Source organism: Lachnellula hyalina, assembly GCF_007821495.1.
Source record: "Lachnellula hyalina strain CBS 185.66 chromosome Unknown contig00015, whole genome shotgun sequence".
Lineage (NCBI taxonomy): Eukaryota > Fungi > Ascomycota > Leotiomycetes > Helotiales > Lachnaceae > Lachnellula > Lachnellula hyalina.
Window position 1 is genome coordinate 91,566 of NW_022157129.1, and position 16,570 is coordinate 108,135.

The 16,570-nt window shown below is 48.1% G+C and overlaps 4 protein-coding genes across 4 annotated transcripts; 2 read left to right on the forward strand and 2 right to left on the reverse strand.

The window, feature by feature from the left end:
* Positions 1-3,591: 3,591 nt before the first annotated feature.
* Positions 3,592-5,636, forward strand: LHYA1_G000883 (uncharacterized protein; the record flags this gene model as incomplete). Its single annotated transcript, XM_031145872.1, has 2 exons — positions 3,592-3,771; positions 3,825-5,636. 2 exons carry the CDS (start codon positions 3,592-3,594, stop codon positions 5,634-5,636), a joined length of 1,992 nt encoding a protein of 663 aa, XP_031008481.1.
* A 724-nt stretch (positions 5,637-6,360) lies between these two features.
* Positions 6,361-7,271, reverse strand: LHYA1_G000884 (uncharacterized protein; the record flags this gene model as incomplete). The annotated part of the gene is made up of 2 exons (XM_031145873.1): positions 6,361-7,103; positions 7,157-7,271. The coding sequence occupies 2 exons, from the start codon at positions 7,269-7,271 to the stop codon at positions 6,361-6,363; spliced, it is 858 nt and encodes a 285-aa protein (XP_031008482.1).
* Positions 7,272-9,721: 2,450 nt separating this feature from the next.
* Positions 9,722-10,026, forward strand: LHYA1_G000885 (uncharacterized protein; the record flags this gene model as incomplete). The annotated part of the gene is made up of 2 exons (XM_031145874.1): positions 9,722-9,906; positions 9,957-10,026. The coding sequence occupies 2 exons, from the start codon at positions 9,722-9,724 to the stop codon at positions 10,024-10,026; spliced, it is 255 nt and encodes an 84-aa protein (XP_031008483.1).
* A 1,279-nt stretch (positions 10,027-11,305) lies between these two features.
* Positions 11,306-15,608, reverse strand: pom1 (Dual specificity protein kinase; the record flags this gene model as incomplete). The annotated part of the gene is made up of 3 exons (XM_031145875.1): positions 11,306-12,397; positions 12,447-15,495; positions 15,550-15,608. 3 exons carry the CDS (start codon positions 15,606-15,608, stop codon positions 11,306-11,308), a joined length of 4,200 nt encoding a protein of 1,399 aa, XP_031008484.1.
* Between the last annotated feature and the right edge of the window lie 962 nt (positions 15,609-16,570).

Consider the following 16,570-nt stretch of genomic DNA (forward strand, 5'->3'; position numbering starts at 1 on the left):
GTCGACGAACCCTCGGCGTAAGATCTCGGAGGCCTGGTGCCTGAACCAAGACACTGCCCTCGTTCTGGCATCCGTAGGTTTGTTACCACTAGAATTAGGTTCTAACAGTTGCTATAATGTGAAGCTGTCTGGCTTACACTCAGTTGGCGCTGTCGAGGTGTCCAGCCTACAGCTTGCCTTCGAACTATAGCTGCGATCTCCCTACTGACATCTTGATCCGATACTATCCTTATAGAGATGGCTTCGTGTCAACTCCCTACGGCTGCCGAGCCATTTACCAAAACAATATCAAGACGAGTGGAGGATGATGCGGCACTGGACAGAATTATGAGCAAGCTACTTGGCCAGGGGCTGAGCTACGATGAATGGAAAATTCAACTCAAGAAGCAGGGAGGCTTTACATGGAGCGAGACTCTCAAAAATACAGTCATCAAGAAAGAGTTCGGCTTCTTTAAAGAAGAGATCCTGCGCCTCAAGGCCGAGCCTAACAAGTCCCGAGCGCTTCAATCAAAAACCAATTCTCTGGAGAGTATTCTCAAGCGACTGCAAGGTGTGGAATGGGCTAATGGAATGCCCATTGAAATGGAGGAAAGAAGACGAAATAGAAGACTGCTTGGGAAAGATGCCAAGTAAGTCTTCGCGATATATTTTTGTGTCGTGTTGAAAATATGGGCTGACAATGTTCCTTCCAGAGCTCGCTGTCTTCAGTATCATGTTTCACGGTGGAAAAAGAATGCCACTCTGGCTTCTAAATCATCGCACAATACTAAGACTAGCAAGGATCTGAACAATAGTGATACCAAGTCGACCTGTTTAGACCAACCCACTACCAGTGCCGCTTCTCCAACACTTGACTCACGAAGGTCAAGCTTGGTGGATGATTTCACTCCAAAAATACCAGAATGTTCAGATGCCAACGATTTCACTTCTTTCACATCCATAGCTACTACGCGTTCCACCACGGCATCACTATTTGGTCAAGAAGCAACAGTTCCAGCCTGTGACCCAACACTGTATGGGTATACCGAAATTCCCTGGGTGCCACTTTTCGCCAGCCAAGAAACACAGGCTAAAGACATGGATATGACGTCCGACGAATTCTTTCGATTCACCGAACTGAATCCTGGTATTAAAAGCCCATCCCTCTTAAAATTCAAGTGTACTGATTGTGTTGTAGGCTTCCCGAACGAGAGCACGTGCAAAGATATTTCGTTTGAATTACCGCGCGAGGATGGAACCAATGACTCGTACTCGACATATATTGCTGAAGTCACCCAAAATCCGAGCACGCAAATGAAGATAATGGAGGAGATATTGGACTCCTATGGACCTTTGCCAAATCAAGATAAGCTGTTTTCAGATTCTGATTGGGTAACTTCTTTAGACCAAGGTAGGTTTCCGAACATCTGTAACATGGATTCTAATAAACTAACTACTGATCAGAAAATCCCTCTGCCACCGAGATGTCGCCTTTCATGCAACAAGTGTCTCCAACATTTAAGAATTTTGGAATAGCGCCGCAAGATTTGATGCAAAACGAGAGCAGTCCCATCAAATCGGAGATAGAAGTTGACGAGATTTACCGTAATAATGAGATTAAAGCACTAGCTTTCGCAGACGTCTCCAATACGAATGATCCAACGACCATCCAAAATCAACAACAAGCTCAAGCAGCACTTCGAAAGAAGAAAGACGAGTTAGCTGCTGCAGTGGCCTTGGTATCCAACCTGCGTAAAGAAATCAGGACATTGGAAGTATCTTCCCCAGGCTCGCCTGGGAATCTGCGATATACAAATAAGCATAAGTGCGCCGAGGACGAAAGTACCCATCAGGCTAAGAGAATGAAAGAAAAAGCGACTGCTCCAAGTTTCACTTCCAATTTCCCTCAAGATGCTACTTTCCGTAATTATTCATCCTACCCGAAAGACATCTACCTGGCCTCGAGAAATGAGTACGCCTCGAATAGATCAAACACTTTCACAGAGAACCAGTCCTCGTCGGTCTACTGCGACAATCGCGCTAAGAGTCCTCCAACAACAGACCCTAGGCAATCCAGCGCGCAAACATCCCATGGTACAGACGAGCCCACCAACATTCTAGGTATATGGGATGACAACTCTATGCAAACCAACCGAATTTGCGAAAATAGAAGGGAGCCGTTCGGTCATTCTGAATATGCATTACTTGGCGTTGACAACCGCACCTGCGGACCCTCGGTTACATCCTTTGTCGGAAAACTAAAACAGGCTGCAATTTCTTGAACCCTAGTGAAAGTTCTTAGCAATAACATGAGATAAAAATCCGCCGCTATTGTCCTACAAGCCCATAATATAAAGAAAAGATCCTTCCTCTTGGGACGTCCGACCATTTTCAACGAACAACAAACATAGTTATGACAACAAGCAACGCCCGAGGGATGACTTGCAACCCGGATTCCAGGCCGAAGCAGTCGCCACAGCCGTAGAAGACGCCGCAGTCTCGTACGCCGGTACGGTAACCGGTCACAAGCTAGAGTCCTTGCTGAACACTATGAGAACAACAAACCTCGATGGCAGCTACAGTTTCCACCTTCCCAAACACGAGCAAGATAAGAAAATTATAGATAATTCACAGAAGTTCGTAGAGCTGCTGTCTGATCAGGAGGAAAAGTTGGGCGGAAAGGAGATGTCGACATTTTTAGACTTTATCTTTTGCTTTAATCAAGATATAAAGAAGAAAGGGAAGCAGAAGCGGAAGCAGCAAAAGACGCAGAAACGGAAGCAGAAGAGGAGGAAACCTGAAGCCAATGAAGAGGAAGAGGGAGAGGATGAAGAGGATGAACAAGATAGGGAGTAAGGCGATCTAAATGGCGAGGAAAGTCCGAAGAATGTTAGAAATTATGTGGGGAATGTCAACAATTGCAAGCTAGACATGGTTGATGCTTGATCCACCAGAGGTGTTGATGAGCTGGATGATTAGTTCGCATTTGCGAGTGGAATAGCAGGCACCATCCTTTGGGTTCTGGTAATTGTACTATTTGAGAGTAACAATACAAGGAGTACCCTTTCCGAGATAGCCAAATGCTCAATCCTTGATCATAAAAAGACAGTTAGCAACGCTGACCCATCTACTGCAGGGCTGCATTTCTATGGCAAAGTGAAAAGATATATTCAAACAACCATAAACACGTAGAGTATTACCGCCAGGAAATGAAGCTGGGCGATAGGCAAAAGCGGTCTTTTCCCATGCAATATGGTTGCTGGACGTTAACGTTGAATTGAGCCATGGGATGATGGGAGTGACATGGATCTGCTGATGCTCTTAAACTGCAGTGGATTCTTGGAACGCTGATCCTGCTTTATAATATTTGGAGACTTCCAGAGATATACACGAGATGCTCAACGGGAATATCCCCTTATTTTAAAGGGTGAAGGTTTGGTTTGGCCAAAATAGCTCGAATAGCTCTTGTCCAGTACCCCTGCCGCAAAGGCTTGGCACTTGTTTACACAGCAACGCGGCCAGCGCATGAATACCATAACAAATCCTCGAACAGTCACAACCTCGACAGAACTCCATTCAGAGGCCCAACTCCCTAAAAGCTTTATGGACAAAATGGAATCCGATAATCTGCGTACCGCTTCGCTATATATCAACAACCAACTTCTTTCCCGTGGCCTACTACGAAATGGCCAAACAATCGACTTCGCATGCCCTGATAAAGGCGAAGGAGGAATGGAGGCCACCATGGGGAAAGTCATGAGCATAGTAAACGATCTGATATTGCGAAGAGATGTGAGTTATTACGCGACGAATTCTTCTACGATAGTACTGACGTGCTTGCCCAGCGCGATGCTACACAACGCGAAACCCTGTCGCAAACCATCCGTACTCTACGCGCCGATTCCCTGCGCCAGACGACAGATTTCGAGCGTCTGAATAACAAATATGCGGAGGCGCAACGGAAAGTGGGATTAGCAGAAGCGGCGGAGCGCGCATTCAAACAGCAGATTCGTGGCGCGGAACATGCGGCTCGGGGGTTGAAAGAGGAGATGGGGAGGATGAGGATACTGGTTAATCAGACAAGGAATCAGTGTGCCAATGAGGTTCGGAAGAGGGAACGTGCTATTGAAAGCATGAAGAAACACGTTGGTGAGGGAGGACGAGCGCGAGGCAGTGGGAAGGCTGTGGGTGTTGTTACTATTAATGTTACTGCTGGAGTAGGTGAGGAGGTTGCGAAAGCTGGAGCGAGTGTTGGGACTGATGACGCGAATTACGACTTACGAATGGAAACGAATGAGTTTTTGACGGAGCTGGCAAGAGGGCTGAGCGAGGAGAATGAAAATATTGGGGGTTTGCTTCGGAGGACGGTGGATTCGCTGAGGAGTCTGAGCGGGTGCGAAAAGGATCACGAAGGAAATATGGTTGTCCAAATGGATGCTGGGTATGAAAGTCTTGCTGCAGAGATGGATTTCGTGATCGAACACCTGCGAACTTTGTTGACAAATCCGTCATTTGTGCCATTGGAAGAGGTCGAAGTCAGAGAAGAGGAGATCATTCGACTGAGGGAGGGATGGGAAAGGATGGAGTCAAGATGGCGAGACGCTGTCCAGATGATGGAAGGGTGGAGCAAACGAATGACTAGGAGCGGCCAGACTGTGAACCTGGAAGAACTGAAGATGGGTCTCAAGCTGAGCCCCTTAAAGCGTAAAGAAGAAGAGAATGCCCAAGAATTCCAGTTATCAACACTTATGGAAGAAGGCGAAGGCGACACGCAGGCAGATATCGATGCGATGGACGATTCTGGACTTCCTACTCCAGAAGAGCCGGACTTTGACGAGGACTGTGAAGATTCTGAATCCAGCCTTTTTGACGAGGAGCCAGAGGACGAGATATCAAAAGAAGCATTCGAAGAAGAACAGCAAGATATGACTATCGAGACAGCCTCTTCACTATCACCCGGTCCAGCACCACAACTCTCTCCACTCCGAGAAACAGCTGGGAACCGCAGACTACCTTCACCTGAAAAAGAAGGATTCACAACAATTGTCGAAGAAAACACCTTCGACTTACTTCAAATGCAATCTTCCCCACCTCGCAAAGCAAAATCCACACCCCAAAGCCAACGCAAGAACCAAAGTCAAAACTCCCAACTCTCAGCAACACCTTCTGACGAAGTCTCCCTCCTCAAAACATCAAACGTGTCTCAACGTTCACCACGAAAGGTCTCAAACACAGCCCCTAAATCCCACTCCACTTCCGTGCCAAAACTGCAGCAAACACCATCGAGTCGCCTACCTCGCCCACGAGAAGGATTGCCGCAGCAAAGTCCCCTGACTATGGCATCTATAGCAGCGAAACTAGCTGCGACAGAACGAGAAGCTGATGCTGCGAGAGTGAGGGCTAAAATTAAGGCTGCCAAGTTGAATCGCAGCAGTACTGAAAAAATGGCTCCGCCACCGGCCCCATCACCAAAGAGAAACGAAGCGGCGCCCTTGAACGAAACGGCATCGAGCGAGGTTTCTTCGCGAAAGCGGAAAGCTACTGCGTTGGGGAGAGCTCAGGGCGGGAGAGCGAATAGGAGAAGAAGTACGTTGAGTCCATGGGAGTTGGAGAGCTTGATCATGGGGGGTGTTGGTACGAGTCCGAGTAAGGATTAATGGTTCTGATTTTGGTTCTGTAACAATGATTGCATTGGATTGGGATGGCGTTTGGGGGTGCGGCTGGTTTGGGGGTATGAAGTTATGAATTATTGTATAGATGTTCTTGTTTTAATACCATGGATTGCACACTCACTCTACCTCTACTTGTACTTCTCCTTGACCATTTATTCTATTCCATCTATTTCCGCGCCCAGAGACGAACGATCAGCGCAACCTCCATACTACAAATTGCCGGTTGTCCCTGAAGCGCCGCCCTGCATCGCATTGCGTCGTGTCCCTCTTTTGAGTTGTAAATCACCGACCGTGGTTGATTGAGTACCCCGGATTCCTCTCAGGGGGGGAAATGGAGACAGAAGAATGAATGAGTACCGAGTATTGCTGGGTAAAGTGCAATATGTAAAGGAATAAGAAAGTGAAGCGGAAGTTGAAGTAGAAGTAGGGTAGAGTCACCAGGAAATGCATCAGAATCAAGTAAAATGCGGAGTAACAATTCCATTTCATATCTACACTGTACATTCAACCCCACCTGCATCCCAATGAGTGACAAAATCCCAGTCTCTATCAAATCACTCTAGCAAACAAACAGACAGCAGGCCGGCTTCATCCCGAGAAAAAAAAAAAAGAGATTCCCAGCTTCTCATGTTATATATACATATACAAACTGACCAACAAACCACCAACCGATCTTCTCAAACATCGAAAACCAAGCAAGTGAAGACCTCTAGTTGTCATTAGAGGCCATAGCACGAGCGAAGCGGCGTTTGCTGAGGTTATACTCGATAGCCCGCTTCTTAGCAGCAGGCGACTGAGTGAAAGCAGCCGATCCACCAAACGGCCCAGCAAGAGCTGCGTTCTGCAGCTTGGCCACACACACGCCCGTAGCGCCTCCCGCAGTACCGGAGCAAGTCATGCCAGCGGGCATCTGGATAGCGACGGGGAAGTCCATGGTGGTGGCAGCCGAGAGACCGCCGATGCCGACGCCGGGGACGTTCTGGGTGACCTGGGCGGTTTGGAAGGCGGATGCGTCTGTGCCGCCGGACGTGGGGTCCACCATTGCGGTTAGGGGACCGGCTCCATCTTGGTTGACTTGGTGGAAGGTCATGGTGACCGTTCCGTCGTCGGCGCAGGTTGGCAGGCCGGATGTGGCGCCGGCTCCTGTGGCGGCTTTGACGGCTGTCTCCTTGGTGCCCGCTGGGGTCTTGACACCCCCGCTTGCTGCGCGGACGCCGAGAGACCGGCGCTGCATCATCGCGTCGTGGACCTCACGAGCTGCTTTGGCGGCAGTTGTGTTGGCGTTTCCGCCCATAAAAGCTGCGATCATCTTGGATGCATCGACGGGGCCTGTGCTGGTGCGGCCGAGAGCAGTGGCCTTGCTGGTTCCGAGCTCATTGCTGCGAATGATGGAGGTGTCGGCTTCGGCTCCGCAGCTAGGGGTGGCACAGTCACGAGGAGTACCGTCCGCGACTGGGAAATTAAGTATTAGTTTGGATTATTGGACTTGGAGATGGATGACTTACCGGAGAGACCAGGCATGGTTACTGCATTGGCGCCTTTGACGGAGTCTATGACGCCGTGGGCGAGAATGTTGGTAGCAGCGAAGGCTACGAGGAGGATTGTTGATGAATATTGCATTTTGAATAGTTGATATATGAGCTGGGAGATGGAAAGTAAAAATTAAAGATTGTTATTTAAAGTTGGAACAAAGATTACCGGCACCGGGCACGGAAGAAAAAGCAGAAAAGATGGCAGAAGAAGCTGAAGCCTGAAGACTGAAGAAGATGATGATGGTGATGATGAGAAGAGTGATATTGAGCGGAAGTTGAAGTTGATCTTATACAAAATGTGATTCCCAAGCTATTGCCAAAAAGCTTAGCAGTAGGAAAGAACAGGTTCCGGGGCTTGGCACTGCTTACTGCCCCTTCTGACATTATCAAAAGATTCTTCTTGTTTGGAAACCAGATCTCACTACAGAGGCGTGGTGATACCTCATCCGAGACAGGAGATATCCGACCACAGATCGCCAGCGTTACTTCGTTGAGGCTGTGTACAGCTAAGATCTGGAGTAGAGCAAGAACAGCGATTGGGTATTCAAAGAGGATCAAATCCAATTCCGGGAGTGATACAGGGTAGAAGGGTGATGTCGAGCATCTGCTTACCCGAGTAGGCCTAATGAACCGCTTAGGATCTCCAAGAAGATTCAACATAGTACCCTGTGAGAATCAACGTGGTGGAAATCATTGAGGATCATTATTGTTCCGCGATTAGTCCCCCGCAGCAGGTCGCAACTTGAGGCTCTCATTGTTTGGCCCTTGGCCATATGTTAAACAGGAGGTCTAAACGACGAGCTTCGACTGGCTCCACCAATGTTTTGATTGTCTAAGCGGCCCACAAACTCGATAGAGATGTATCAGTAGCCTCAAGGGGTCTTTTCGTAGCGATCGGAACGTTCATGGATCGCGTAGATCCTCAAACATCTCGTATCTCTGCAGAGGAAGCTTGGACTGGCGCGAACCACCAACACATAGCACTTGACGCACAGCATTGAGGGAAAACGATTTTCCATGTAAAACTTGGCGAATCGGATAATTCCTTTGCTACTTGCAAGAAACTTCGTGGGGCAGTAGCTCGCAAACATCTCCAGAAGAGGACCTTGGCCCCTCAAACTCGGCCCCAAAGTTTGTAGCAGCTTCGGGCCCTGCCTAATGTTGCAAATCGCATAGCCACAACGTCAAAACAATACTGCCCAAGACTAGTAGTGTTCTGAACTTCAAGCAAGTTGATCTTAACAGAAGAAGGGTTGAAGCACTGGCTGAGATGAAGACGAGTGAGAATGAAGCATTTCGAATCTAGCCATGGCACCTCGAACTTTCAAGTGGCTTAAGATTCACTTAGCGCTCAATTGCGGTAGAAAGAGGTTCCGGTGATGCCTTTCTCGTAAAAGATCTATTTGGAAAAGTCTAGAGTGGCGATGAGACTGCCGAGGGCATTCAGAAGAGTCTGAGCAACAAGTGTGCAGAAGAAGCGTGTTTTCGAAGATGTTGGGAGGTTTCATGTCGTAGCATTTTTGCCGAACCAAAAGAGGTCTGGGATATGCACGTGATGACAAAATTTCCTAACTATCCTTTTAAGTACTTTTTCCTTATATCGGGCTTTGAAAGAGGTGTCAATTCCGTACCTTGTTATTTATTAAAAGGGTGGTTTTTTGCAAGCAGTTTTTGGGCTTCCAATGATCACGAGACCTGGATCAAGCTTTGCAAGTCGAACACTTTCTTTCAACTGCGTATTTCATATGGAGCCAGAGCTTATAGAAGTCCAATATAATATCACATCAGATGTAGTTGCAGCTCTAGCTTTTCAGAGTTGCTCTATGTAGGTGTATACCATAATCACGTGATGCTACTTTAGTCTTTGAATAGACTCTCCATTTTATCTTTAATAGATTCAACCTAGATGCAGTTGGTACTTTGGGAACATTTTCTCTTTTTGGAATTAGCATTCCCATTTTGAACGAGTACGTCCCGAGAAAGTAAAATTGCCCCAAGATCATATGCAGGATCAGTCATGTGATGCATCGGAACGCTCCGAGTCGAGTGAGTCCCACTCATTTTCTCTCTATATCAGCCCACCTCAATCCATCAACACGCCACTCTTCCTCTCTATTTCCGTTTCTTCCCCGCGTGGTACATCATGAACACCTCATGGCATAATCGTGACTGCCATGTTTCCTTCCCCCGGTTCGTGTGCTTATTTCGCTCCTCCTCTGATTCGTCCATGGTTCAATGTTTCTCGAGAAGTCGCCTGATTTTGCAGTTGGCCAGCTCAGGTCTTCGTACGATACTTCTCAATTATCACCTCACCATTGCTATTCCACACGTAGGTCCCCGCCGTATGTTTCCCTTCATCTCATACCATGGTAAGTATATATTTCATCGTCCCATCTACCTCATGCAGCTTTCCTTTCTGCATCCAATATACACAGTACAGTCAAGAAGACATCAATCAATCTCAACTCCACCAAACAATTCCACTCTCAACCAAAACATCTCAACTCAAGCTCTATCTCACACACCCCAAAAATCAAAATGCCGCCAATGACACCACTCATCCGCACCATGGTCCAACGCCGCGCAATGTCAATAGGCGCCCGAGCCCGCTCTGCAGTCCGAAACTTCGAGCCTCATCCATTTGAGCGATACCCCACAACCCAAGCATCTCAAAAGGCGGATTGGGGCAAACACATCAGACACGTTGGAGATGTATCCATGTTGTAAGTGCCCAGGCTTTCTGGCTGTTGGAAACCGAGCTAATGCAAGACAGTTATTTCCCTGCGTTGGGCTTGTTCCTCACATGGCCTCTGATAGCAGAGAAGGCCATGCCTAATATCTGAAATGCGGAAACAAAACACATCTGATTCTTGTAATAATTATTCTGGGAAGCATTAGAGCGAAGCAGGACATGATCCGCTTTTTGGAGTTGGCGTTTAGATTGGAAAGGCATACCCGTACATACAACCTTGCGAGTCGCAACTTCGGGGCCATAGAAATGCATATAATCAAATCAAGTTTGATATTCGTGACCTATTCATATATTTCCTATTTCGTTTGCTGGGCTGAGTGAGATTTTGATATTGTCTTAGCTTTTCTTTCATATGCAATGTTTATGTGTTTTAGTCTACTTTTCCTAATATCTGACCGGGCTCGTGGTGGTGAACGTAACCCCGAATATCAGGCGCTAGGAGCCCTCATCAGAGGGCACCACGCGAACCAGCGTCAAAAACGGGTCTAGGGGCCATTGGGGTCAGCCTGGAAGTCCAGCTGGTCGGTCACGTGCAAGTCTAAATTGGCCCCTGGGAATGCCTACATATCTAGTAGTTCTTATATAAAAGGCCGTAAAACACTCCACATACAGTTAAAGCATCTCGAGAGCGGCATTGACGTATGAAGAATATATCAGGTTATAGGTATCCAAGAAAACAAGAACCAGGAAATAAACAAAATATACATCAAATTGAAAATGAATGACCTACTCTATTTAGCACTAACAGAATGGCATAGGCCCTCTGCGCCTTGGATAACTGTAAGGCGCTATACCGGTAGTTTATATGCACAAGGAATTTGCACTGCACTCATTTCAGTTCAGCTCAGAATATCTCTTTCATTGCTCATCTCATCTCATCTTTTTGTTTGTGTGTTCCGCTCATGCATGCATGCGTATGTATATATGTATGCCCTGTAGACAGGGATGCAGCAAAAACATTAATATACACTTAATTCATTCATTCTCTCATAGCAGCATCCATCAATCCTCTACCTCACCCACCCTTCCCCCATTCATGCCATTGCGCCCACCGTGACTACCACTCACTACAGACAGGCCAAGCCAGCGGCCAGCCACCATCTAGGGACAACAAGGACAACAAAAACAACAAACGGCCAGTGAAAATGCCACCCTTTTTCGGATGCCCATCCCAGGCACTGCTATACGTACCCCCGGAACCGACTGCATCTCGAGGGAAAATTAATCAAAAGAAAGGGGGTATGAAGCGAATCGCACAGAAAACAACGCCCCATCCGTCCGCAAACTATGCTCAAAAAGTCGAACAAGAGAATTTATCCCCTCCAGACCCGCCGTCTATCCCACCCTCATATACAGTTCATCTCAGTCATCTATCTCCTACTCGAGCTCATTGCAGCCGTCGCACCTGCAGAAGCGAGATCTTTAGACACGCTCCGCGTCATAACCCTTGGAAGCCCACTTCCACCGACCACCGGTCCCCCAGTACTTGTCCTCTTACTCCCAATTCCCACACTATTCACACTACCAATATTACTTGCGCGTCGATTTGTGTTCATTGCATTTTTAATCGGACTGGCAGCAGTCCGAACCGGGTTTCCGTTCTTGAAACTCGTGGTTGGCGGTTCGGGAAGCGGGCGGTTGGTGTTCGCTAGTGTGGTGGTAGTATGTGTGCGTTTTATCGGCGATTCATTTCGAGTCGTGCGAGACACGGGTGCAGTGGCGATCTTCTTGCCAGTGATAAATTCATGTCGTACAGCCTCATCAGGCCTCATCCTCCTTTCTGGATCCCATCTCAAACACCTGGTCAAGAAGTCCAAAAATGTCTCATCCTCACACTTCAACACCTGCGGCAGTGTCTTACTGCTCGGACGACGTCTTCGGCCCTTTGATGATACTGTAAGACGGGGTTTGCCTAAGGAATCGAAGAAGAGTTTCCGCCGCGTAGATTTTTCAATCAGGTGTTTCTCCGGGGGTCCAAAGACTTCCATTATGCAGGCCAGTTGTTCTTGTTCATTTTCTCCTGGGAAAATGGGCACGCCGGTAAGAAGCTCGGCGAGGATGCAGCCAAGAGACCACATATCGATTGGCATTCCATAGGTCATGCCAAGAATTACTTCTGGTGAACGGTAGAAGCGAGACTGAATGTAGGTGTAGACTCGTTCATTCTCAAAGCAACTCGAGCCGAAATCAATGACCTTGATTTCAGAGTGCATCGGATGGGTCAAGAGGATGTTCTCGGGCTTGAGATCACAGTGAATGACTTTCTTTGACTTGAGCAGAAGCAAACTGTTCAACATCTGCTTCGTAAATCGTCGCACCACCTCTAGAGGAAAGCCTTTGAAGGAGTTTGATTTGATGAATTCGTAAAGGTTCATATCTAGGAGCTCAGTAGAGATGCAAAGATGACCGCGGAAGTAGAAACTTTGTACGAAGTTGACCATACTGTACTTATTATGGGGATCCTGGAAACATATTAGCATCGCGTATTTCCGAGTCGCTCTATGTACCTACCCATTCGCGCAGCTTTTGCAGAATATTGACCTCGACCAAAGCTTGCTGATGGAACCTCTTCTTGTTTCTGATAATCTTGATCGCAACCAACCCACCAGTCTTGTGGTCTATACATCTGACCACCTGACCAAAACTCCCTTTCCCAAGCAGATCGATAATTTCATATCTATATGAGAGGTGATCTCCCATTGCAATCGTATAATCCCCACGGTCATCATCGTATCCAAAGTTGGCAGCCTCTGAAGACAAATCCCCAGAATGCTTGGCGGCACTTTGAGTTCCACAAAAGAAGACGTCCTTGTAGTCTACGATCTCACCACGTTCATATATATTAAGATTGGCGATCTGAAGCGCCTGTTGCGGGCCAACTCGCTCCTTTGGTGTCGCCCGCTTCTTCAGACTGTCCAAAACACGTGCAGCTTGCTCTGTCTCTTTTCGCTTCGAAGCCAGCCTCTTCATCTCACTTTCTGCGACCATGTCTTGTTTATCAAGATCCACAGTCCAGGGGTCTTGCGCCTGCACTTTCATCGTACTGTTTGAAGCTTTCGAGGATAGCATCTTGTGTATAGCAGACGAAGTCGTTCGTGGAGCGGCGGAAGCTGGTTTTTCGGTCTTGTGTGGATCTTCCTTTTTAGGGCTACCATTTAAGCCCCATGAATCGCTTCTCGTCCGGTCATGGCCAGCGAACGTACTCAAGCTTGACGCCGAACTCTTCCGTCTCTTAGAATCGAGGTAGGTCGGATTAGATTTGATTGAAGGACTAGGGCTTGGAATAGTGTAGTTGTTCAAGTTGTTTAAAGTCGCGGACGCAGGTAATCTTGGAGGTGGCATATTGTCATGTTTCGGTGGTGCAGGCGGATACTCTGAGCGCCTTTCATTTGCCGCTTGAGATATGCTATTGCTGCCCTTGGACGTGGTTCGTTTCCAACCGAGACTCAGTTTCCGCCGTAAAGACGACCCAGAGGAAGGAGTTGCTGGCTCCTCTGGACTTGAGATGTCTGTATGCGTTTCGGTTTTCGGAGCTTTGTCTTTGGGAGCCCTTGGACCGGTCAATCTCGCAGGCCGAGCAGGCTCAGCCACTGCATCATGGTTCATGAAATCACCACTTGTTTTGGATCTTGGCATGTATGAGTGTTCTTCACCATTCTTCGGGAGAGAAGAAGATATGAATGGCGAGACTGTTGTTCTCGGCTGTCGGTTACTTATAGGAATTGGTTTCGACGCCTCGGAACCGCTTCCCATCTGCGGCGATTCAGATCGAAGATGGTGCGTCGAAGTGTTGCTTCTTACATTCGGCTCAATCTTCTCGTCCGACCGATTTCGAGAGAAAAATGAAGCTTTGGATGCAGTCATTGGAGTGCTTGGGGTTTTTGCGTTTGCTCTTCGTGGTGGTGGAGTCACTTGACCATCTGAATATGTCGGCTCATGAAGAGCGGCAATCTTCGTCGTTGTAGGGGTGCTCAGCGGTAACAGATTTAGCGGTGGTAATCTCAAAGGCTGGAGATTCTTCTTTTTCGCATTCACCGGCGTCGGATTATTCTGATCAGCATCAGAGTTCGCGGGCATCGCCTGTTTCCGCGGTTTTGGAGGTCGCTCGTTCTTGACAGGCTCTTTTGCAGAAGTCCTCCCTGACAAACTATTTGTTGATATACTGTGTATACTGCTAGCATCAAAAGGCAAACTCGACTTCCGCTTGAAGAATGGTGGTTCTGAAGGCGAGTCTTTTGGAGATTCGTAAGCTTTAGGTATCGCGGGTACGGGGGGAACCTCTTCCTCCTCATTATTCCCAGTTGAGCTATGTATATTTCTAGTTTTCGGCGTGGGTAGTCGGGACGATGCTGGTGGTATTGATAATCGGGGTTGTAGTGAACCTGAAGAGGTTTGAGAAGTGTTATAGCTTGCATTTGACCCAATTGACAAGCCGGAGCTATAAGACTTACGGGTGAGGTCAGGTGTGGTTCGAGATGACGCTGGTGTCGGAATCTTTCGCGGTAGCATCGATGGCGATCGCGGAGAGGCTCTAAAGTTTGACTCTTCTGGTTGGGGTGGCGTATTCGGCATTGGAGGCGCAGGCTGAAGGACCGATAACCGTTTGGCCCGTCGAGCATCCGTAGGGCTCACGGTTCTCGCGCCAAGTCCACTGGCATGGGAATTGGAAGGAGGCATTACTGACATACGTTTCGCAGACGATGGAGTAGTTGCGCCCTGTCCATTTGATCTTCCAGGTGATCGTCCAGCATACAGTGAGGACCTGTTGTGATCTGGGGTACTGCTTTTTGGTGTCAAATGTGTTTGCCCTTGCCTTGAAGGTGGTTGGAGTGATTTCGTTTTTGCGGCCCGCGACGCTGTTAATCCCCGAGCGCCTTCAGTGTAACTTGTAGTACCACCAATATTTACTCGGGTAGATACTCCTCCAGCATCTGATACGCCCCCCAATGATGTGTTGGATGCTAAACTTGGGCGCCGCCTTTGGGCAGGTCTCGCGTAGTCGGTATCAATTACCCCAGGACCTATAGATTTGCGAGGAGCTCTTGCGTTGGTTGCAGCGCTTGCAGATATTGGAGGATGCTGAGGCTGTCGTCGATTTCGCATTGCGAGGGGAGCGCTTGGGGGATCCATTGATCCTGATGCCCCAGACCCGATTGACGAAATACTGCTCTGCCGTGTAGATGTGCTCTGCCTCCGCAGAAGAGAGGCGGCCCTTGCAGGGCGCGGGCCAGTTGTCCCACGACCTGCGCCGGTCCCAGACATAGTGCCAGTCGCCCGTCCCTCAGTCATTGCTTCGATCGATCGCTTTTCCCCCAGTATGCTTTGTCCTCCAGGTGCCGGAAAGAGATTCTTGAAATCATCGGACGCGGATGCTATGCTACTTTGAAGGTCGTCGAAACTAGGTGAAGGTAGGAATTCGAAGGTATTACTGGATTTCTCGTCGGCAGCAGCAGTTCCACCAAAGGAGAAGAGGGAGTGATTGTTGTTGCGGGATGCACTAAGGGTAGGTTCTTTTCCAGATGCAACACGCGGTCGGGCGGTAGAATTATAATTTTCCTGTCTGCGAAAACAGTCAGTTGATGTAGATATTGACCAGAGTAGTGTGATTCCCTACGATATAGACTGCGTGAAGTCTGATCTCGAACCCAGAGGAGCCTTCTGTTCCCGAATCATTGAATATTCCCAAGTCAGCTGGAAGCTCCAGCGATAGCTCTGATGGAGGGGTTTCCTTTACGACGCTCAGTCCGTCCAAGGGCTGAGGGGATCAAAAGGTCATCTCATCTCCAAGAATATCTAGATTAGAGGTCGCGAATGGGCAAGTCGAGGCGAGTGAAGGTATCCAGACCCATACACGAGGTATTTCGACGGAGAAAGGTGGAGGTGGAGACAATGCGGAGGGGGAGGTTGAGGTGGATGATTTGGACCTTTGGAACTGGTGGAGGTCGTGAATACTTCACCGGCACTCGTACTGTAGACGTGATGCTGGCCCTGAGGGGGGTGGTGGTGTTCCCGCAGTTGACCGTCGAGGTGAAATTGGCTGCAGCTCTGTCTCATTTGATTGTCCAGGAAACGATTCTGACTTGGGACAGGGATAGGCTCGATAGGGTAGGGGTCATCTAACAAGTCAAAAGCCCCGACGCCTTTTTTTTTTTCAGCCACTCAGATGCACATATATCAATACAACATCATAATTGATGCAGGTAAATGGGTCTCAATTTGTTTACAGGAAAATATGAAGAGGGTAGATATATTACGATAATAATTCCACGTGATAATTGGATGGATGTTACTGTAGTATCCAATCTCTAGAAAAGGGGCTACATGCAGTTCTCATTTCCATTCCCCTCGATCGACAGACACACTAAATACCTACGGAGGTACTTAGTCAGGCACGGGTACGGAGAGGAGAGCCCCTTTCTTATAAGTAACGGAGGTGCCGTGACTCGTGAGTAAGTAAGTGATTGCGGGCACGGTACGGGACATGATTTAAATCATTTAGTAGGGGGACCAACAGGGAAAGGGGCTGTTGGTGAGTACCGAACCTCGTACATACGAGATACTATGCTACTCGGAAGTATGGCTCTAGCCACCATGCAGTGCACGTTATTGTTCCAGTTGGTTCCTGAAATGTCAAG